The 25,176-nt window shown below is 42.2% G+C and overlaps 1 protein-coding gene across 1 annotated transcript in view; it reads left to right on the top strand.

Annotated features, from left to right (window-relative positions):
* LOC126094585 (uncharacterized) overlaps positions 1–25,176 on the top strand; it is a 68,070-nt gene that overhangs the window by 12,810 nt on the left and 30,084 nt on the right. Inside the window, exon 3 of the mRNA XM_049909050.1 lies at positions 16,954–17,254. Within this exon, the coding sequence (XP_049765007.1) occupies positions 16,954–17,254 (301 nt within the window). The remainder of the gene's footprint in view (positions 1–16,953; positions 17,255–25,176) is intronic.

The following is a 25,176-nucleotide window of genomic DNA, read 5'->3' as shown; positions in this document are numbered from 1 at the left end:
TTTCCTTTCTTTGTTTCCCTTCTCCTCTCATACCTCCACTTTGGCATTTGAGGTTCCTCTTTTTCTTCTTTCTCCCTGTGTGCTCCTGGAAGCTGGCCCAGGCATCCGAAGTGTAACAGGTGACTGTGTAACATGTAATTCCCAGCCCCGGGTCGACAGGTAGGGTTCATGCATACCCCCTGGTACAGGCCAGGCCCAGGGAAGGGTGATTGCCTGAGCTGCTACCTTTCCAAATAGCCAATTGATCCCTCTGTCAGGTGTTCGGGGGGTGTGACCTGAGGTGAGAACAATCACCTAACAAGGGTGCACCCCTTGTGAAGCCCCCCCCCCCCCCCCCCCCCCAGTTGGAAGGAGCATGGCATTGGAGACGCTGGCAATCATGAGGGATTTTCTCACAGTGAGGCAATCATCTTCACAATCAGCATCTACAAAACGTAAACAGAATGAGGCTAACGATTCAAAGACCCTTCCAGCTGCACCACGGTTCCTGGTGGTCTAACGTACTAAAGGTGGTCAGTCCTTTGCTACAGTAAATCAGTTTATTACCGTATTTACTCGAATCTAAGCCGCACTTTTTTTCCGGTTTTTGTAATCCAAAAAACCGCCTGCGGCTTAGAATCGAGTGCAAAGCAAGCGGAAGTTCTGAAAAATGTTGGTAGGTGCCGCCACAACTAACTTCTGCCGTCGAATATATGTAGCGCTACACAAGCATGCGTTGTGGGCACAAAGATAAATACTGGCGCCAAAACTTTTTTTTTTTCTCCGCCCCGAGTTTCGACCACTGCATTTTCATACAATGTCCAACGAAATAAATACAAATTCCGTATTGTTCATCTTCGAATGTAGCAGAATTTCAATGTACTACGAAAATCCGACTGGCAAGACTGTTAGAGATGTTTGTCAATATGGCCAACTCTACGTTCCGAGTTTTTTCCTACCCATGAGAAGAGATGGTTGCTAATAGGAACCTGATGAAATGTGAATCACATGCAGTATTCTCTTCACCATAAGAATAATACGAAAATAAACATTTTGCCATGTATTCTTTCGTGTTTGCTGCTCTCATTTAAATCCTGTCTGCCTAATAAACTACGAAACTAGAGTGAAACAACAGCAAACGCGGAAGAATATACGTATCGTGTCATGTTTATATTCGTATTATTCTTATGCCTAATAGCGATATAGTCAGAAATGAAGCACAGCAACTGACTAGATTTTAAATGTAAGATGACTAATTTCTGTGCAGAATTTGATGTACTAAAGAAGCGGCCGCAAAGATTTTCAAACGGAGAAAAATTTGCGCCTAACTCTCGTTCAGAACATGTTCTATCATACGCAGTCTATTATTTGGTTCTTGTTGATCATTATCAAAGAAAGCAGCAGTGTAAGTAACAACAAACTGCAGTCTCTTGCCATTGTTTCGCTAATGAGACGATTCCTCTCTTTTTTTTTTTTAAAAGCGGCGGTAGCGCGCACAAAAGCAAGTCATGCCGCGAGTGGCGACAGGCCGTACACACGCACTATCAGAATACGACAAAAAATGCATGACACAGTACAGTAATGCATTTGTAAGCTCAGCTAGCTAGGTAAACACCTATAACAAAGAAAACGGCACTTATCAGATCAAAGCAAAATAAGCAATCGATTCAAACCAGACGAAGCACGTGAAAAGGAAGGGTACCCGTATAAATACGGACGGAGCGCCTGACGCATAGCAATGGCTACCTGGTAAAGCTTAACTGCTAAGCTTACGACTCGAACCAAACTACTGTAGCTGTCTCGTCTTTCATTCGACCTAAATTGTATCTCGTATTACAATGGACCAACTTGTTTCGATTTGGAGGTGCGGCCTAAAACTTTTCTCTCCCCTTGAATTTCGAGTCTCAAATTTCAGGTGCGGCTTAGATTCGGGAAATATTTTTTTCCTTTATTTCGAGTCTCATTTTTCAGGTGCGGCTTAGATTCGAGTGCGGCTTAGATTCGAGTAAATACGGTATTCAGAAAGGTGTAGATGCAATTGACAGCCCTGTGAAAACCTGCTCCCGTTGGAATGGCACTTTGGTTTTGGAGAGACTACTTCTGATTCTCAAGCACAACAACTGCTTGCCGCCTTGCTTCTCCATGGCTACCCTGTTCTTGTCGAGGCCCATAGAACCCATTCTTCCTATGGTGTTATTTACACTAGGCTGCTCAACGGTCTGACCGAGGCCAAAATCCGGTCTTACCTCTCTGATCAGGGTGTCATCGCCATCTATCAGGTGATGAAAAAGGTAGATTCCTCCATAATGCCTACTCACACTCTTTTTCTCACCTTCGATAGAGTGGTGCTTCCATCAAAGATCAAAGCTGACTATGAAATTATCACAGTCCAACCATACATTCTGAATCCAATGCTCTGCTACCAGTGTCACCATTTCAGCACACTAGAACGTCTTGTTGACCCCAGCCAAATGTGTAACCTGTGGTAGGGATGCGCACGAGGGTATTTTTCCGCCTCGTGCTCCCCGATGTATCAACTGCAATGGCAGCCATGTCGCCTCCTATTGGGATTGCCCTGTGTATCTTGATGAGCGGGCTGTCCAGGAGATCCGGGTAAAGAAAGAAGTGCCTTGCCCAGTCGCTTGCAAGTTATTGGCTAATCACAGCCCTACGTTCTCCCATCTGGCATCTATAGTTCTGTTCTTGTTACCCCTCGCTCCATGAAGGATATGGTCATGCAGACATGCGGCCTCAAATTCAGGTCTGAGGTTGTGAAATCGCCCAGTGTCAAGGTAGCATTGCCATCTCCCCCCCCCCCTCCCCCCCCCCCCCCCCCCCCATCCAGCTGCACAACAAGCTGTTAAACTCTCGCCTCAAGAGGTGAAGCCATCAGCTACACAACTGGTAGGCTGGAAAGGACAGAGTACTCCCGTGAAGACTTCCTACATCCTTCCAGCCAAATAACACCTGAGTCTTCATCTGCTAACTGGAAAGGCTTGAAGAAATCCACCAAAGGCAAATGGTCTTCTCCTTCGCCAACTCGAAGATCCTCTTTGACGGTGTTGCCATGTGATACCTTAGCCCTGTCAGCCTCCGTGTCGCTGGTGCTCACCAAAAAACGTTTTTCTGTGTTGGACTCCACAGACCAACAGCACAAGCATGCTGATGCTTCTGTGGACCTCATGGAGCAGGATCCTCCTGCTTCTGCACTCTGTAGCAGCGAGTCTTCGCAAGCTGTCACTTGACAGCTGCCAAGATGACACCCTTCATCTCTTCCTCATCATGGCTCTCCTCCAGTGGCACATTCACAGCCTTCAGTCCCACAGAGAGGATTTACGGTTTCTTTTAGCAACACAGCATCCCCATGTACTCTTGTCTCCAGGATACAGAATTGCATTCTCATGACCATTTTGAGCATTCATATTTCTTCCCGGTTCGTTTTGACCTTCCCGTAAGGTCGACACTCCATCTCATGGGGGTGTCATGCGGCTCATACAGGATGACCTTCATAGTCAATCCATTTCCCTGACTACCCGTCTTCAAGCTATTGCAGTTGACCTTTTCCTTCCTCACCTGACCCTTTCCCTCTGTACCATTTATGTCCCTCCACCATTCGATGTCACCAGGGCAGACTTCCTTCAGCTTATTGGGCAGCTGCCTCCCCCATTTCTGCTACTCGGTGGCTTAAATGCGGATCATCCCCTTTGGGATTCTCCCAAAACCTGTCAGAGAGGTACTCTCTTGGCTGACCTTCTTAATCAACTTAACGTCTTCTGCCTTAACAATGGAGCACCCACATTCCTTTCCGATTCCTCACATACCTATTCACAATTGGACCTCTCCTGCACTGCCCAGCCTGCCCACCATCTTGAATGCTCCATTCTTTCTGATGCCTACTCAAGCGACCATTTTCTGTGGGCTATCCGTTTGCTGACTGCTACGCCACCTGTGTGCACACCTAAATGGCAGCTTACTAAGGCTGACTGGCAGCTTTACTCCTCCCTGGCGACTTTTGAAGAACAGGATTTCCCCAGTTGTGATGAACAGGTGGAATACCTCACAAATGTTGTCCTTACTGCTGCAGAAAGTTCCATTCCTTGCACTTCCTCAGTCCCTCGGTGAACTGAGGCACGCTGTGATGCAATTTTCACATAGAGATGTGCTCTTCACGTTTTAACCATCATCTTATGTTGGCAAAGTGCATTCATTATAAACAGATGTGTGCAAATTGTCATCACATTTTTCGGGACAGCAAAAAAGCTAGCTGGATTTCATTTACTAGTTCTTTTAACAGTTCCACCCCTTCCTCTGCTGTGTGGGCCAACTTCCGATGGCTCTCTGGGACCAAGATCCATTTGGCAGTTTCTGGGCTGACAATAGCAGACGATGTTATCAGGGACCCTGTTCCTATCTCCAACACCTTGGACTGCCATTTTGTGGAAATTTCGAGCTCTTCCCAGTATCACCCTGCCTTCCTCCATCGGAAACGAGTGGAGGAGGCTCGGGCGATACCCTTCTCTTCTCAGAATCAGGTGTGCTAAAATTCTGCCTTTACTATGAGGGAGCTAGCTCATGCTCTAAGTTCATCCTCATCCTCTGCCACAGGGCCAGACGTTGTCCACATTCAGATGTTGCAACACCTTTCTCTTGTGGGCAAGCACTTTCTGCTTAACATGTACAACCACATTGGGCAGAGGGCGCATTTTCCGGTTATTGGTGAAAAGCCACTGTCATACCCATACCTAAGCCAGACAAGAACAAAAACCTTCCTTCTAGCTACTGCCCCATCTCTCTCACCAGCTGCATTTGCAAGGTGATGGAATGTATGATTCATGCCCGGCTGGTATGGTGGCTCGAGTCTCGCAGTTTAGTAACAGTGTGTATTTCGAGTGCGCCGTTCTGCAGTTGCTCATCTCATTACTTTGTCTACCCATGTCATGAATGGTTTTCTATGGAAATCCCAGACTGTGAATGTGTTTCTTGATTCATAGAAGGCCTATGACACCTGCTGGAATACTGGTATCCTCTCTACTGTTTACACATGGGGCTTCCGTAGCCACCTGCCCAGGAATTTTTAAAATACCGAGTTTTCAAGGTGTGTGTGGGTTCTTCTTTGTCAGACACCTTTATCCAGGAAAACTGTGTGCCTCAGGGTTCCGTCCTGAGTGTCGTCCTCTTTGCTATCGCCATTAACCCTATCATGGCCTGTCTCCCGCCCGGCGTCTCCAGCTCCCTTTTTGTTGACGATTTTGCCAACTATTGCAGTTCTCCATGGACCTGTCTCACTGAGCAGTTTGAGACAGGTGTCTTCAGCGGTGTCTTGATTTTACTCCTGGAACATCGACAGTGGCTTGTTTTTCCACTGACACAGAACTGTCTCTATGAATTTCTGGCGGCGCAAATGGTTTCTCCCACCATCTTTACATCTTGGGCGTGTTGTTCTTCTGTTCGTTGAACTACAAAATTCCTGGGGCTCATGCTTGATAGGAAACACTCTTGGTCCTCCCATGTGTCTTACCAGGCAGCCCACAGTATGCAGTCCCTTAGTGTCCTACATGTCTTCAATGGTACTTCCTGGGGTGCCGATCGAACCACCCTCCTCCGTTTGTACTGGTCCCTTGTCCATTCGAAACTTGACTATGGGTGCTTTGTTTATGCGTCTACACGTCCATCCCTCTTATGACGTCTCAACACTATCCACCATCTTGGCATCCATTTGGCCACTGGTGCTTTTTACACTAGACCGGTTGAGTCGGTATGCTGAAGCTGCTGAACTGCCACTGTCCTACCCTGGACTGGAACAACTGAACAAGGTATCAAACCTGTGTGGAGACCCAGGTGTAAGACCTGCCCAGTCCACTCACCCATCACTTCCTATTCCGGTCCTGACAAAGGCTTAACCTACCGCATCAAAGGCTATGTCATAAACCAGTTCTACTGCGATCGTTGATCGTTGCACAGCTTTTTATAGTAGTATGACCACCAACTAACTGTTCACCAGGATGAATAGCCACTGCCACACTGGCCTAGAGCAAAGTGGACCACCCTGTGGCACAACATGCAGCTGAACATAACATGTTTGATTTCAAAGACTATTTCACAACTCAGCCATCTGGATCCTCCTCTCCATGACCAGTTTTTCTGAACTGCACAGATGGGAGTTCTCCTCCAATCAGCTGTTTCCAACCCCTCTTTTCCACACCTCTTCCAAATTCATACTCGCTCACCCTCATTGTGCAACATACCCAAAGGTTCTTTTTCCCTTCTCTTCTTCTTTCCTTTTCTACTTCCTGCCCCCTTCCTCCCACACGGTGTCCCAAAGCTATACCTGGCAGCCTTATCCTGCCACAATCTAGTCCTCGCATGCTCTGCCAGTCAGTGCTGTTCTCTTTTCCCAACTGTACCCTACTATCCCTTCCCTTTCTCTGCACCATTCCTACCCCATTGCTGCTTTCGTTCAGTGTTACAGTTGCTTTCTGATCCAAGCGGATGGAGGTAGTGGTCATGTGTGCATGTTGTGTTCTTGCTTGTGTGAATGTGTGTTTCTTTTTCTGAAGAAGGCTTTGGCCAAAAGCAAATGTTTAACATCTTTTAATTGCACTTGTCCGCAACTCAATGTGTCATCTTTACGGTGAGTAGCAATCTATCCTTTTCATAATATTGAAGGAATTAGTTGGATAGTTAAGTACATCTAACATTCTTTTTGTGTGTATCTGGTGTGCTGTATGTGGTGAGCAGTAATTGATTGTTTCCGTATGTTATGGTGAGTAGCTATCTTCACTTTGCATATGTTGAAAATATAATGTATTGTACTGTAAGACACAAACGACAACATGGCCACAATGAACCAAAGTTCTGTCAGTTTCTGACAAAAAGCGTGAACACAGTATGAGAGCAAGTGCCAGCTGCATTGTGTTTATAAAGAGGTAGATGACACAGCAGATGCCATGCCGTGTGCACAAGTCGTGTGACCCACCACAGGTGGCGTCTGGTGGTGGCTGGCCTACGCAGATGTTGTTGGTGGAATATTTGAAGTGTAGCTTGACGGCAGGCTGTGCCCCAGCGCATATCAAAATATCACATACAGAGCTATAGGACCGCCATCCTTGTGGAAAGGATGCTCTACCAGTGTGGGAATTGGAGCAACTGTCGAAACATCCGTGGCCTCTGCAACGGCCAACTCGGACCACGACGGCAGTGGTGAAAGGATGTTCTGGGACAGAACCGATGAACAAGGGTGTAATTGGCACAGCCGAATGGGAAAGGCGCCAACAGCTCGGTCACGGACGCCATTGTTGAAGGTCCCAAAGGCACTGGCCCAGCTGGCAGCGGAGTCACTGCTTGCAATGAAGGATTGCGGGAAGGCCCAGCATCAGACCCCAGGGGCTAGATCCCGGAGGAGAGGCAGGAGACGGTGACATCTGCAAGAAGGGTGGTTCTGCCCCACAGCTGGGATACCCCACGAGGCTAAAACAGGCACTAAGGGAGGTGGGGGATGAGCCACCGGCAGACCAGCAGCCCTTGCTATGGTGCAAGGATGCAGCTGGTCATGGTGGACCACCATGAACCCATCACTGGTGTGCATCATACAGAGGTGGCAGCCTTAGTGCCTTTGGACCATAGCTGGAATCCGCTTCTGTCGGCAGCCAAACCCCCAAGCCGAGACCACAGAGCCAGGAGTGAACTGTGACAAAGGCCTCGTTGACCGGCATTGAGGGGTGGCATGGGCAGATGCAGGAGGGTGCGTGGCTGGCGACCGTGGGGCAATTCAGCCAGATTGCTATCCCCCACTTGTGTAAACCTATTCGACCTCACCAAGCATGAGAGTGAAAAGGAGGAGAAGTCACATGGTGAATGCCTTGATGGGCACATAAACTGTGAAGAGGTGACAATAAACAACCAGTAAGAAATCAATGTGGACATATTCCCATGGCTGCAGCAATGCAGGTCACAGAGAGTGTGTCACCTGCGACACTGCCTTTTGGGTAGCACTGCTCCAGGATCTAGCCCCTGGTGACTGCTGCCAGGCCTTCCCACAATGCTTCTCTGCCTCTGGTAACTCCACCGCCAGCTGGACCAGTGCCTTTAGCACTTTAACAAGATGTACAATGTCACCATTGATGCTGGGGCCAAAACACATGCTGACTGGTATGTGAGACCCCCAATGTCCTTGATGTAGTAGCTGAAGCGCATCTCGCTGTAGGACAGCTGGAATCACAGCCTTAGGTGACAACCGATCCATAGTTAAGAGAACAATACCATCAAATACCAAAAGCAGGTGATTGAGGACAAAATAGTTACAAAAAGAACCAGAAGCCCTGCCCAGAGGCCTGTCTGGCAACCATGTTGAATGAGGTGAACAACTTGACACAAAACTGGATCAGCAGCAGTAGCAGCCGTGATCCAGGAACACGTAATAGGAAACCCTTCCACTTAAGTTGCTCCTCAATATCTGACTGAAAGCAGAGGAGTTCATCCTAATCAGAAATAGGATTTGGCCTCATCAAAAGCCAGGACCGTGCATCGGTGTTGGCACGTTGCGTGGTACGCTGGAAATGTATTTCATAGTTGAATTGAGACAGAAACGAGGCCCAACACTAGAGGCAATGTGCTGTTTTGTTGGGCAATGAAGCAGAAGAATTAAACAACAATATCAAGGGCTTCTGATCAGTAATAAGGTGAAAATTAGACCCATACAAGAACACATGAAACTTTTTTGAAGCATAGATGATAGTGAGTGCTTCCTTTTCAACTTGGGAGTGGTGCTGGACTTGAACATTTTAGACGCATTGGCTATTGGCCATTTAGAAGCATCAGGTGTGAGAATTGCTCCAGGTCCATACTGAGAGGCGTCAGTAGACAAAACCAGATGGTGACCATGAGGGAAAGTATCCAAAAAAGGAGCAGATTTCAAAAGCATGAATGTGTGCTTACAGGCAGGAATCCACTGAGAAGGTTCCTTCTTGTAGAGCAACAAATGGAGGGGGGTGGGTCACACATGGAATAAATTTTTGATAGTAAGCAATTTTTCTTAAAAATGCTTGGAGTTCATTGACACTTGTACGGCGAGGCAGAGCTGTGAAAAGCTGTGAATTCAGTAAAGGCACGGCTGCACCCATGTCCATTTGTAGTCTGAGCACTTCCTTCATCACTGACACTTTGATGAACAGTTTGTTATGATTCGTAAGCACGGGAGACACACAATTAACATACATGTCCATGGTTGCAGGAGGGGACTAGGAATGACACAGACACTATATGTCCTTTTTTGCTACAGTTGTTGCAAATCGCCCAGCACTTGTGGGATGTGGCCCTGTTATGTTGCTTGAAACAATATAGGGAATAAGGGAGAACAGAGTGCTGCTGTTTCTGTAGTGGTTGTTGCTGTTGGGGATATGGCTGTCCAGTTCAGTGCAGTGCAGAGGCCACGTTTGTACGGCTGCCACATCATCCTCCTTTTCAGAACTAACTGCAAAAAGAGGAGCCACTGTGGTGATGTCACACAAACGCTCAATCTGATCCCAAACAGCTTGAGATACCTTGAAAGACTGAGCAATAAGTAACACTTCAGCCAAAGATGGAGGCTCACACTGTACTGCACAATGTAAGGAGTCAACCAAATGATGACATCCGGATCATAGAATCAGAATAGGAATCTTGATGAGCATCGGTAACAAACTGATATTTGTGATTAAGGCCATGGAGTTCAGATGCCCAAGGCTGCTTGGACTGGTGGGGCTCGTTATGACAACAATAAAACTCTACCGATGCTGCAACGAGATGCATGCATTTATGGTGATAATTTGCCACTAACTTACACATTTGGTTGAACAAAAGCAATGTAAATTCCTGGAATGAGGCTAATGGGCACAACAACTGATAGATATGAGGAGAAATTCCAGAAAGGAACACGTTTGCAAGAGTGGCCCCAAAAGCAAGGGAGTGTTGCTAAAGTTACTTATCGTAAGCCTCCCAATCATCGGCTGCATTGTCATAAGGGGAAGAGGGCAGCAGGTATGCCGATGACATTGAATCTCCGCTTGGTCAGTGTGGATGACAAGTCTGTGGTAGCAACCGTACGAGCCTGCTGCTGCTTGAGGAGTGACTGGGGCACTGTTGTATCATACTGTAAGACACAAACAGCACAGCCACAATGAATCATAGTTTATTCGTCTTCCACATACAAGTGTACAATAGTTAAGTATGTAAAGACCAATGTAGAAACAACTGAGGTACTGATGTAGGCAGTTGCTGATTACAGGCTTGAGCATGATATGAGAGGGAGTGCCTACTGCATTGTTCTTATAGAGGGCTGGGGAGGGGGGGGGGGGGTGTAGTAGGTTTCACAGCAGAGACGTGCTGTATCCACAAGTCATGTGGCACACTGCAGGCAGCTTCTGGTGGCCAACCTGTGCATATGCTGTTGGCAGAGTATTTGAAATGTTAAGCCTGGTACCACAGCATGTATCCAAGTATTAAGCACAGGGTTATAACATATAATATAATTGTAACAATATCATGAAAAGGATAGTGTCTACTCACCATATAATGGAGATGCTGAGTCGCAGGTAGGCACAACAAAATGATTGTCAGAAAGTGAGCTTTCAGCCAAAAAGACTATCAGAAAGTGAGCTTTCGGCCAACAAGTTGGGCTTCAGCTGCCAGAGACTGTAGTCATGTGTGTGAGTTGCATTTGCATGAGTGCATGTATTTATGTTGTCTGTTTTCGACAAAGACCTGGTTGGCCGAAAGCTCACTTTCTGACAGTCTTTTTGTTGTGCCTATCTGCAACTCAGCATCTCCACTATATGGTGAGTAGCAACTATCTTTTTCATAATATTGTTACAATCCATCCTGGATTTTCTGTTGCGTGATATAATATAACTGGATAGATAAAAAATGTACTCACCAAATGGTGGCATGAGTGGCATGAGAAAAGTATAAAAAAGTAAAGGAAATAGGCAAGCTTTCAGAGCCAGTGGCTCCTCTTTCGAGCAGAAGGATTGAAGGGGTAAGAAAAGGAAGGAAGCTAAAGCATTAGTGAGATCTAGGAAATTAGGAGAGTTACAGAAAAGTTGCCCTGAACGCCAGGTCAAGGGTACTTACCAGACGTAATAAGACGTAAGATTTGTAATAAGAATTACTTGTAAATGTACGTATTTCTGCAAATTTAAACATTCACTGAGAAAGCCAATTATGTGGAAAATATGCTGAAAGACAAAGATTCTAGTCTGCTTATAACACGAGACACTGCTTTCAGGAATTATATTATTACCTGCATAAAATCATTAGGGATATTATATGCTGCACATATGGTTTCATGCTAACCTTTATTACAGCAAAAGATGTTAAAGATTAAGGAACATAGTATGTTAATGTTGCTACTGTAGTAGGTGTTATAATACACACATCAAAAAAAGTTTTGCATCACCTGAGAGTTCCAGAACCTTTACAGAAAACTGGAATAGAGATCAACATAGACATCATATACACCCTTTTTATTGCTCATGAAAACCGCTTATTGCATGTTGTACCACCATACAGTGAGACCTTAAGAGGTGGTGGTACAGATTGCTGTACACACCGGTACCTCTAATACCCAGTAGTACGTCCTCTTGCATTGGTGCATGCCTGTATTCATCATGACATACTATTCACAAGTTCATCTGGGCACTGTTGGTCCATATTGTCCCACTCCTCAATGGTGATTCGACGTAGATCCCTCAGAGTGGTTGGTGGGTCATGTCGTCCATAAACAGCCCTTTTCAGTCTATCCCAGGCATGTTCAGTAGGGTTCATATCTGGAGAACATGCTGGCCACTAGTCGAGTCATGTCATTATCCTGAAGGAAGTCATTCACAAGATGTGCACAATGGGGGTGCAAATTGTCGTCCATGAAGACGAATCCCTTGCCAATATGCTGCCTATATGGTTGCACTATCGACCGGAGGATGGCATTCAGGTATCATACAGTCATTACGGCACCTTCCATGACCACCAACAGCTTACATCGGTCCCACATAATGCCACCCCAAGACAGCAGGGAACCTCCATTTTGCTGCATTCGCCGGACAGTGTGTCTAAGGCGTTCAACCTGACCGGGTTGCCTCCAAACATGTCTCCGATGATTGTCTGGTTGAAGGCACATGCAACACATCGGTGAAGAGAATGTGATGCCAATCTTGAGCGGTCCATTTAGCATGTTGGTGGGCCCCTCTGTACTGCGCTGCATGGTGTCATGGTTGCAAAGATGGAACTCACCATGGACATCAGGAGTGAAGTTGCGCATCATGCACCCTATTGCATACAGTTTGAGTTGTAACACGACGTCCTGTGGCTGCACGAAAAGCATTATTTAACATGGTGGTGTTGCTGTCAGAGTTCCTCCAAGCCATAATCCATAGGTATCAGTCATCCATTGCAGTAGTAGCCTTTGGGCAGCCTGAGCAAGGCATGTTATTGACAGTTCCTGTCTCTCTGTATCTGCGCCATGTCCAAACAACATCGCTTTGGTTCACTCCGATACTCTTGGACACTTCCCTTGTTGAGAGTCTTTCCTGGCACACAGTAACAATGGGGACACAATCGAACCATGTTATTGACTGTCTAGGCTTGGTTGAACTACAGACAACACGAGCCATTTACCTCCTTCCTGATGGAATGACTGGAACTGATTGGCTTTCGGACCCCCTCTGTCTAATAGGCACTGCTCATGCATGGTTGTTTACATCTGTGGGTGAGCTTAGTGACATCTCTAAACAGTCAAAGGGTCTGTGGCTGTGATACAGTATCCACAGTCAACATCTATCTTCAGGAGTTCTGGGAACTGGAGTGATGCAAAACTTTTTCTGATGTGTATACCTTTTATTTGATTATTTTGTACTATATGGGCAATTTAAATTATAAAGAGGTACACAATAAGAAATAATTACATATATGTAGCTTATATGTAGCATTTATTTGTACTTCTTCCCATTCCATTCACATGTGGAGTGTGGGAGGAATGGTGGCTTAAGTATCTCCACTTGCAGCAAGATCTCCCCACTTTGCTAAACCTCCTGAGGTGTCTCAGTTTAGTTAGTGAGTCCGTAGAATGTGTTATATGAAGCATCCAATATAACTGGCCTTGCTTTTTCCATCTGATATTTTCTGAGATTAAAATAATAATAATCCTTGGATTATTTTAGTGAGTAATCGCATAGAATTTTCTCCTACTTGTTTTGCAGCAGAGCTCTCATAGTTGATGTTCCTCTCAGAAGCAGTCTCAGCACCATCGGATTCTCTGGAAAGTGCAATTCCATATCCTGTAATTCTAGGTGATGGTGCGAGGAGCTATAATACTTGAACTAATGCTCACGGATGCCCACATAATATGTTTCTTTATGAAAACACTGTAATCCAAAAATAATGATACAACGTTATGCTTATTAACTCTTAAACTAGTAATATCTTGGGAGCATGGTCTTATGACAGAACCAGTTCAAAAGGCATCTTATTGGCGACTGGCGAGTATGGCACACAGTCTAGATCCCATACTTAGAATCGTGAAACATCATAGGTGTTCATACTACTTCTTTATCTTGAACATTGTCCATCTGTTTATTAAAATGACTGCTTTCTTGTGTCGTAATATGGTTGTAAGAAAGTGCTTATGACTAGTAGGCTTCTCCTAATACCTGTAGTGGAAAAAGTGACTTTTAGTAGTGAATATTTATTAAAGAAAATTAGTTTTTTCACATCAGATTGCTTGTGTTTCTCTATGTATCTAGTATTCTCACAGCTATCTACAGTGTCTCACCCCACTGTCTACTGGCAGTGCCAGGTGATCCAGCAGCTACTTCAGCCAGTGTGGGAACTGATATCTTACACCCTGCTGCGAGTTCTGCAATTCTGCCTGAGCTCATTGAATGCTATCAGTAACTGCGGACTTGATACAAAATGTAAATCTGGGAAACAAGGAAGGAAAATGTGGTTTGAAAATAAGAGGTGCATTACAATTCTCTGTAATTAGTCTGATCTTGTCTTTGCAGTCTCTATGGGGGCATTTTGTAGGGGATTGCAGAATATCTCTAGATTCTCTACTTAATACTGATTCTTGAAACTTTCAAGTAGGCTTTCACAGGATAATTGGCTCTGTCTTCAAGCGTCTGCCAATTCAGTTTTTTCAGTGTCTCCCTTAACTCTTTCCCAAGGGTCAGGGAAACCTGTGATCATTTGTGCTGCCCATCTTAGTAGGCATTGAACCTTTACATTAGCCCAAATCCATGCAACTCCCATGCACTAAAGTAATATTCTGTGATGAGTTGCAAGAGTGTTTTGCATTCACTTTCCTTTGTTGACTGATGGCATTTCCCTGGTATTCTACCAGTGAATCGAAGTATGCCTCTCGTTTTATCCATGACTGAGCTTATGTGATCATATCCTACAAATTCCTCATGCTCTGGTATTTGTATGAGTTGACCAATTCCAACTGTGAATCATCAACACTGTAGCTATAGGATTTACTATGTTTTTCGTTTTGTTAAGTGCAAATTTCTGCATTTCTAAATATTTAAAACTCTACTTTAAAATCTTATCCGGTTCTGACTGAATACTTGTGCACCTTTTTTCAGAGAGTACCTAATAGATTATCGTATCAGCTGCAAAAAGTCTGAGATTACTATTAATGTTGTTTGCCAAGCCATTAATATGCAACATGTACAACAACAGTGCCAACTCATTTGCTTGTGGCAAGCCTGAAGTCGGTTCTACATGTGTCGATGACTCTCCATATGAGATAACAGGCTATGTTCTCCCTACCAAGAAATCCTGAATCCTGTCACAAATTTTGCTTAATACCCCATGTGACATAACTTTTGTTAATAAGCATAGATGTAGTACCAAGTCAAATGATTTTCAGAACTCAAGAAATCAGTGATTACCTTTTATCCATGGCTTTCAAGATGTCCTGTGGGATTGATTTTTACAGCCTTGTGATTAAGATTAAGGTTTATATTATTACTAGTCTCTGTGTTGTTACCAAATGACTAAATGGCTTCACTTTTTTAGTTGTTTACTCAATAATGCCAGATTTTATGTAAACTGGTGGGCCCTAAATTATATTTAAAGATACATGTGAATATATAGTTATTACTGAATGATGAAACCATTTTAAACATCCATTGTTGGCCATCAAATTCTTTATATAAGATGACCTTTATGTCATCAAGTAGTCCATTATATTACTGGTCAGTATTGGCCTGTGACCATTTTCAAATGCCTCTAATAACAATGCCTGCAAAAATAAGTAAGTAAACCACTCAGTTAACATCCTTACACTTTGCTTATTATAATTATTGTTACATTACTTACAGCTGCATCGGTGATATGTATGTCATATTTTAAATGGTTTTATCATTTAAAAATTATTAAGACTGTTTTGATGTGGACTAACTAAAGTGGGAACTGAACTCTATAACTTGAATGTTCCATGTGATTTAAGTAGTTTTCATTCATTTGTGAAATCCCTATTTTTTTTCAGATATGTCACAATTTCCAATGTAGTATTTAGGTTGGGCCCAAATTGACATTTATAATCTTGGTTGTCACAAATATTTAGCTGCTTCTCCATAATGTATCACTATTTCTGAGGTTGTGATTGGGGGTACGAAATAGCACAGCTTAAATTGCTGCAACAATGGCAGTTATGACCTTAGTTGTCACAGATATTTGACTGTTTCCTTTGTAATATATCACTATTTCCATATTTGTGGTTTGGTTTTGATCTAACAACACACCTTAAATAGCTGTGAGTGAAATGAGTAAGCAAATAAATTCATAAGCTTGGTGTTATAAATATTCAGCAGTTGTATAATGTATTTCAATTTCCAAGGTTGTGGTTAGAGCGGTACCTTAAATTACTGCACTTGAAACAGAATTACCAGCTAACTTCATCTATACAAATCCCTGCTGCCTGTTCTTTTGTACATGTCCGACAGAACAAGCATCACATGGAATCCACAGCTGTGATACGTATTATGTAAATTGAAGGTGGAGGGGGTGGGGGGAGAAAGGAAAGGAAAGGAAAGAGAAGGAACTGATGATATTAGCTGCATTGGAACTTTATGTGGAATTGACAGCGATGAGTGGAAATGTGTGCTGGACCTGGACCCAAACAAGGGATCTCATGCTTACGAGGCAGCTGCTTATTCCTACCTAACACAACCTAACAATCACTGTCTATGTCCTCCATGCTCACTAATTTTTAGATTCCTGCCGGAGTTCGAATATATTGTGCATCTGCAGTGATGGTTGTACATTCATTGCCCATCAAGACGAATCAGTTATATGAATGTGTGGTGTCTGTTCTTTTTGGACATGTCTGAAAGAACAGACATCATGCAGAATCACCCCATCCTTGCTGAAGTGGGCTAGTGCTCCATGTGTAATAACCACACCCCATTCATAGATTGTTAAACCCTTCTTTCAAAGCAAACTTCCTCTTCCCCCTCCTATTGTTAAACCCTTCTTTCATATTAACTTCCTTTTTCTCCTCATCCCCCCCCTTTTTTTCTGAATACACAAGTAAATTTAATTTGCTGCTTAAATTTGATGACAGATTCTAAAAGTAGTGCTCAGATGAAACTAATCACTAAATAGGGATTTATATAAGTTGTGAACAAATGAATATTTACTACTTGCTCAGTCTTATAGAAATACTTCATGAGCTTAACTTTTCACTTGTTGTAAAATTTTAGTAGTTGCAGTAACCAATGTTCATGCTTTTTTGTGATTAAGGAGATTATCCATCAGATACAAAAAATATGTGTACCAACTAACTGTGTCTGTACCAGATAACATTTCTCAGCAATAATTTTGGTTGCTACTTCATATAACAGCACAGATTGATCATTGATAACTTCTTGTATTTCTGAGTTTAGCACCAATATCAGAATGGATAAATAATAGAAATGTAATAACAAATGTTGGTTTCAGGTCCGGGAATTTTTTAAGGAAGAAAAACATAGTGGACCAGATGTAAACATTACGAAAATGTGGAAGGACTATCTACTGAAGTATGATCCAAATTACTGTGACAGTGCATCAGACAATGAAAAAGTAACAGCACCAATGAACCATAGTGGTAACAGTTTGGTATCTGATAACTTACAGATGCCAGTGTTTACTAGCAGTCTTGGACCAGAAATGACTCAACAGCAACATTTACCTTACTCAAATACTATCAATCTTTCACACTATCATGTGCCATCTATGAGCAGTAATCTGGAACTCTTTGGTAAGATGCAGAGTTACTTCTTTCTCTAACTCTTTCTGCATTTCTTTCAGCAAAATGTCCTGTTTTATGATGAAGCTAATAGATGATAGACTTTTGTAAGTACCAAAGTTGCACTAGTGTGACCATTTTATCAGCAGATTCAGATTTTTTTTGAGGGGTGGTGGAGGGGGGGGGGGGTGCATATCATAAAGTAGACTCCACTTGCCAACTGAGTAGATGGAGTATTAGCAATTAAGCGGGACTACATCATATAGTAGAAGACACCACTCGCTAATTGTATTCAAGTAAATGGAGTATTAGCAATTGCAGAACTGAGATGTGCATGTAAGTAATAGAAATATTGATTAATAATATTTTACTTTAATATATTTTGATTAGGAGTCATCCTGCAACAGTTGAAATTTCATATGAGTGATTTACACAAATAATTGAGATATACAGCAGGTATTTAGTTTTGAGCAACTGTAAGTTTTATTTATTTATTTTTATTTTATTTTATTTGAGATACATATTTCATAGATCCAGTGTGGCATGATTATGCATGGATGTGGAACGAGTCAAAGCAGATACAATATAGATATCATACAATACAATACATACTGGTATATTACACATGGTAGATGAATGATTCAAAACTGGTAGAATACAATAATATAATCAAGATAATAAACAATACAATACAAAAATAGAATAGTGATAAAAAACAATACAGATAACAATGACAAAGGAAATAATCTGAATTACTACTCAAAGTATTTATCTCTGTTGCAGAATTCATCTAAAGAGTAGAAACATTTTTCCAGTAGGAATTCCTTTAGCTTTTTTTTAAATAACGTTTTCTTTTCTTTTAGACACTTTATATTACTTGGGAGTGTGTTAAAGATTTTTGTACTTGCCTACTTTGGCCCTTTTCGTACCAGAGAGAGATCTTTCCATTCACAGTGCATATCATTGTTCCGTCTTGTTTTATAATGATGGTATGCCTCATTTGTTTCATATTCAGAGGAATTGAGAAGAGTGAAAGCCATGAGTGAGAGGAGATATTGCGAGGTAGTGGTTAACATACCTAACTGTTTAAAAAGATTTCGACATGAGGTTCTTGGAGGGACACTACATATAATTCGGACAACTTTTTTCTGGCTTACAAAAATTTTTTTTTTTGAAAGTGGTGAGTTGCCCCAAAAGATTATTCCATAGCACATCACTGAATGAAAGTAGCCAAAATATGCAAACTTTGATATGTTGATGTCTTCAATTTTGGAGATTATTCGGATGGCAAATGTTGCTGAGCTAAGCTTTTTTAGTGTTTGCTGTATGTGGAATTCCCAGTTGAGCCGGTTATCCATGTGAACACCTAGGAACTCTGTGCACTGAATGCTCTCGTGTGCAATGTTAATCTCTCCTGGGCTTATGTAACTGGATTGGAACTGCATGGAATTTGTTTTACTGAGGCTTATTGCTAGAGAATTTGCCGTGAACCAGTTCAGAGAATTTGCAAGTGCTTGGTTGGCATTTAACTCTTATGTCAGTGGAGGTTTTGCTGGCTGTCACTATACATATGTCAACTGCAAACATTGTGATATTGCTAGCACTATTTGAGGACAGGGGTAGGTCATTAATATATATAATAAATAGGAGGGGACCAAGGACTGACCCTTGTGGAACTCCATGATGTACTGTTCCCCAATCAGACTCTACCTCTCCTACTTGTAGATTGTTAACACCTAATACTACTTTTTGTTGTCTGTCTTCTAGATATGATATGATCCAGTTACCCATTTGTCCACGGATTCCATATTGGCCTGCTTTTCCTAAAAGTATTGTGTGATCAACACAGTCAAAAGCCTTAGTCAGGTCACATAATATGCCAACGGGTAATTTTTTCTTGTCAAGGCATTCTAAAACATTATTTATAAGTGCGTAAATTGCTTTGGTTGTGGATATGCCTGATCTGAAACCAAATTGTTATTTACCAATTAGTGCAAATTTTTCAAGGTGATTGACAATCCTGACGTATATTAATTTTTCAAAGTCTTTATAAAATGCTGTTACAAGAGAGATAGGATGATAGTTGGAAACATCTGTGGGATCACCTTTTTTGTTGAGGGGCTTCACAGTAACATACTTCATTCTGTCATGGAAGATACCTTGATTTAGAGAGGAATTGAATATATGAGCTAGAACAAGTTGATTACAGCTGGCTTTTAGCAGTTTGCTGGAAATATTGTCTACACCCAATGAATTTTTACTTTTTAGAGACACTATGGTTTTTCTTACTTCTTGCACGGTTTTGGGGGCCATACCTATCATGTCTATAGAGTTAGGGAAAAGTTCTTTCAGAGTTTTTATTGCCTTTTTTGAAGAGCCTTTGCATGCTGTTGTCTCAGCAACAGTTAAAAAGTGCTCATTAAAGATTTTAGCTACAATATCTTGATTTTGAACTAGCTCACCTTCATTGTTAAGAGCAATATTTTAGGTGTTGTTGGGGTGATTTACACCAGTCTCATTTCGTATCACTTCCCATATAGTTTATATTTAAAAAGAAAGATGATGAGACTTACCAAACAAAAGCGCTGGCAGGTCGATAGACACACAAACAAACACAAACATACACACAAAATCTAGCTTTCGCAACCAATGGTTGCCTCTTCAGGAAAGAGGGAAGGAGAGGGAAAGACAAAAGGATTTGGGTTTTAAGGGAGAGGGTAAGGAGTCATTCCAATCCCGGGAGCGGAAAGACTTACCTTAGGGGGAAAAAAGGACAGGTATACACTCGCACACACACACACATATCCATCCTCATATACACAGACACAAGCAGACAACTGCCCAAACTCTTTGCCTTTACAAATGTCTGCTTGTGTCTGTGTATATGAGGATGGATATGTGTGTGTGTGCGCGAGTGTATACCTGTCCTTTTTTCCCCCTAAGGTAAGTCTTTCCGCTCCCGGGATTGGAATGACTCCTTACCCTCTCCCTTAAAACCCAAATCCTTTTGTCTTTCCCTCTCCTTCCCTCTTTCCTGACGAGGCAACCATTGGTTGCGAAAGCTAGATTTTGTGTGTATGTTTGTGTTTGTTTGTGTGTCTATCGACCTGCCAGCGCTTTTGTTTGGTAAGTCTCATCATCTTTCTTTTTAAATATATTTTTCCCACGTGGAATGTTTCCCTCTATTATATTCCCATATAGTTTTGATTTTATTAGTAGAGTTATTAATTTTTGAGCACATATACATACTTTTTGATTTCTGAATGACTTTGTTCAATGTTTTACAGTATTTTTTATAGTTATTTAAAAGGTTAGGGGTCATTTGGTTTTTTGGAGGCAATGTACAACTCTCTCTTTCGTTTGCAAGAAATCCTAATTCCAGTGTTAATCTAAGGCTTGTTGGTGGATTGTTTAGTACGGGTTTTATATATTCTTTTTGGGAAGGAACTTTCAAATATTAGAGCCACTTCATTACTGAAAAGGTTGTATTTGGAATTGGCTTTTTCTACATTATATACTGGACTCCATTTTACGTTTTGGAGATGTGATTTAAGGATCTCAATAGTAGATTTCCTAGTAATTTTCCAGTTGAGACCACTATTAATCTCACAAATACTTGAATTGTTAATTGTGAGTCTTTGTCCATCATGGTCAGAGAGACCATTCAGGACTTGCCTGACAGCGATATCATCAATCTTGGTTATGTCAATAAATACATTATCAATTAATGATTTTGTTCATGAAGTTATTCTGGTGGGAAAATTTACAACAGAAACAAGATTATATGAGGACACCAAGTTCTCAAGATCTACTCTGTCTCTGGAGTTCGTTAGGAAATTTGCTTTGAAGTCTCCAACAGCTATGACATCTCTACTGAGTTTAAATATGTGTATTAAGAGTGCATCTAACTGTTTTAAAAAAAAGCTGAAGTTACCTGAAGGTGCCTTGTATAAAGCTACTACTGCTATGTAAGAATTATTTAAAGCCAGCTCTATGGCACACGCTTCAAAGTCTTGATCTATACAAAAATTCAGCACATTAATTACATTATATGTGATGCTGTTTCTGACATAGATCGCTACTCCACCTTTTTCTATAAATTTCCTACAGTAAGATGTTGCTAAGCAGTAATTATCTATAGCAAGTTTTTCAATATCTGACATAACATGGGCACAATCTATACCTTGTGGCACCTGGATATTAATTAAGAGTTCATTAAATTTGTTGCTCAGGCTTCATATGTTTTGAAGGTAAATAGTTGGATTTTGATTTCCAGAACCACTTACACATTTATCCCTAAAAAAGAAATATCAGTTGACAGAGTGGGTTTGGTATTTTTCACTATCCATTTATTCAAGTTGGTCTGTTTCCGCGTTTCACGTACTGGGAGACTGGGAAGAATCAGCTCTACCGGTGTTTTCAGCACCCATTTGTCCAATGTCGACTGTCTTCTTGTGTTGTGGAGCACTCATTCTTCGAATGTGTGTGTTTTGAGTATACGTTGTTCCTAGCATTTACAATGATTTCACAAATAATGGACGCTAAGTTTAAAAGCTGATGGCTTTATACACTTTATTTTAAGTAATTTATGGCATTTTTCATAGTTGAGCTTTGTACATCTTCACAAAGTAATTGCAACACTCCATAAATTCTCTTTACACATGCTTAAATAGCAAATCTGCATTACTTGTGTGACTTTGATAAGGTGGTTGAGCCATGAGTAAAAAAGATCTCAAACTTTCCCACAATTTCTGCTTGTAGTAAAATGGTTGATCCATTTAGGACATCTATTATAAATTCTCTTCATATTAGTGTACACTGGAAAAAAATACTGTTACTCATAAATCTGCTGTATGAAATTTTGCAAGTACAGTTAGGTTCCATTTATCCAGATTAATACAGGTCAAAGACATCACGGATCACCAAGAAATACAGAAAATGAAAATGTACATATTTTTACTGGAAGCTTCCGTGTCACATTTGAAAGACCACTTATTTACAAAATCACACTTGAAACATACTCTCTTGTGTATCATTTGATCTAGCTGACTTTTGGGAAATAATTGTCCATTTTTCTGTTTCTTATCCACCTTTTTTGATGACAGCCCTCATTTTCTAGTTTCACGATATCAGTATAGTCAAATGAATTTTGTCCTGCATGTTGTAATAACAGATCAGCATATCACAGCACCTTGGTGTGTATGATAAAACATGACTCACATGCATAATAGTGTATTCTAAATTAAAATATTCATTCCAGTTATAACAGAAAACTTTAGGCGTTATTTTCTTATTTTGTCAAAAATTGTTGATAATCTGCAGAATGGATAATCCAGACCAGGGTAATCAGGAGCTCACTGTATTTTCAAATTAACTGTACATCAAGAGCACTAAATGCTAATTCCAAAATAGGTCACTCATGAAAAACTTTCAAAGTGCTAAAAATTCTACAGAATCACTCAGTTAGAAGAAAAATTCTAATAACAAAGCACAAATATCAGAACAGTGACAATGAACATATGAGGGATGCTAGTTAACTTTTCCTTCATTGCAAACTGTTCTCATCTGTGTTCAGTCCAGTGACAAACACCTCACTTGTTATTCATTTTTGTTTGAAAATGTTCTATTCAGGAGATGCAAAATAAGGAGAAATTAGAAGTCGTACTCAATAAATCGAACAGTGTGGCAGGCCATAAATGGAAAAATCCAGGATGGAATAATGACAAGACTGCTAATCACCATGTAGAGGATACATTGAGTCACAGACAGGTGAAAAAGAAACTGCTATATATTTGAACTTTTGGCCAAAGGCCTTCTTTCACAGTAGAAAACACACACACACACACACACACACACACACACACACACACACACACACACATTCATTCACACACAAACACAACTTTCACAGACATGACCTCTGTGTCTGGCCACTGGGGCAGACTGCAACTGTGCCTGATGGGAGAAGCAGACTGTGGGTGGTCAGGGTAAGGAGGAGGCTGGAGTGGTGAGGAGGCAGGGTAGGGGTGGGAGAGATTGTCGTACTGCTCATGGAAGGGGGTAAGGATGCTTGGGTGGGGGAGGAGGGGGGCGGCTCATGGAATCCACCCAAATGGCCTTACCATTACTCATCTCAGCTTGCAATACTTTGTTAGACTGTGTCTGTTCAAATTGTGCTAGTCTGTATCTTTCACCGCCCTCATCCTGCAAAACCATGTAAATCGGGCCCAAATGTTGCAATACTTTCTCTCCATCCGTAAACTTCTCCTGCTCGGCAATCCCAAATTCCTGCATCTCGTCTCTCGCATTGAAACTCTTGCCTTCCTGGAAGTATAGCAGCACACACAAAGCCACTTAAAGAAATTCTCCAACCTGTTCACCTCATAACTCCCGCCTTTGCCTACCACAGTCCATCACCTGTATAGAATTCTCCAAACATTCTCCACATCCCCTCATAGCCAGCAAATTCTGCCTCACAGACCTTCTACATTTAACACGTCCTCAAAAACTCACTCCCACCACCATACAGAATCCAGAAACTAAACAGACCCGAAGCACAGCAATGAACCTTTCCTCCAAAAGCCTTAGCCCTACAGAAGTGTCAGTCCTTTCCAGAGGCTTTATTGTTTGCTCCACTTGCAACCACAATCATGCTGGACTAGTTAAAAATCTTCTCTTCATCTCCCAGTGCTTTTTCACCACTAACCCTACCAGTCAGACTCATCCCAAAACAAATGTTGAACCCTACCTGACAGTTCACTCCTCCATCCAACAGTGATCCACCCCCATTGCCCCCAAATGACTGACTGTTAACATTCCAGAATTTCTTAACCTCAGACCTTACTTACCATTATGCCCCAAATCCCTAAACATGGAAACCAACCTTAAGTCTGCAGAAAGAAGTGCAGTCCACCACAATTGAACTGCAGGGATTACCTGGTGAAAGGACTGTGGCAGCTGTCATTCATCCAGCTACAAATCCTGTCACAGTGATCTCAATCCAGAAATCCTACAGGATCTCCAGTCTCTCTGAGGCCCATCCCAGAATCTCTCCCCTGAGTCTCTCTCTCTCTCCCCATCCCTACCACTCCCTGCACTCCTGCCTTCTACATGCTTCCTGAACTCAGTACCACCCAGGACACTCACTTACGACACCAAGTACTTTCTTCACTGTTCCTGTCCTTCATCACACAGCACCCTTCTCGTCTCGTATTGATGCCACCTCCATCCACTCTGATATCCCAAGTGTCCATGTTCTTGCCACTATTGAATACTACCTTTCTCAATGCCCGACTGACTCTAAACCTACAATTTCCTTCTGGTTACCATGATCAACTATATCCTCACCCACAGTTACTTCACCTTTGAAGGCAGCACCTACAAAAAAATCCACTGTATAGCAATGGGCATATGCATGGCACCATCCTATGCCAGCCTATACATGTACCATCTAAAGGAATCTTTCCTAACTACCCAGAATCCCAAACTCTTCAACTGCTTCAGATTCATTGATGACATCTTCATGATCTGGACCGAGGGTGAAGACACCCTATCCACATTCCTCCAGACCCTCAACACCTACTCCCCCAATCACTTCATCTGGTTCTCCTTGGTCCAGCAGGTTACCTTTCTCAGTGGCGACCTTCAGTTCAAAGATGGCTACATCAGTACCTCCATCCATATCAAACGTACCAACAACAAGCACTTTGACAGCTGCCACCCATTCCATACCAAGAATTCCCTTCAATGCAGTGTAGACACCTATGACTGTTACATCTGTAATGACAAGCAGTCCCTCTCCAAATATACAAAGTTTCTCACTGGGGCCTTCAGAAACTGAAATTACCTTCCCAACCTTGTACAGAAACAGATCTCCTGTGACTTGTCTCTCCAGTCACCTACCGTCTCCCACATTCCTACCATCCAGCCACAGA

The sequence above is a fragment of the Schistocerca cancellata genome, chromosome 8 (genome assembly GCF_023864275.1).
Source record: "Schistocerca cancellata isolate TAMUIC-IGC-003103 chromosome 8, iqSchCanc2.1, whole genome shotgun sequence".
Lineage (NCBI taxonomy): Eukaryota > Metazoa > Arthropoda > Insecta > Orthoptera > Acrididae > Schistocerca > Schistocerca cancellata.
The sequence above is the reverse complement of the archived record's forward strand: the minus strand, read 5'-3'. Positions and strand labels throughout refer to the sequence as shown.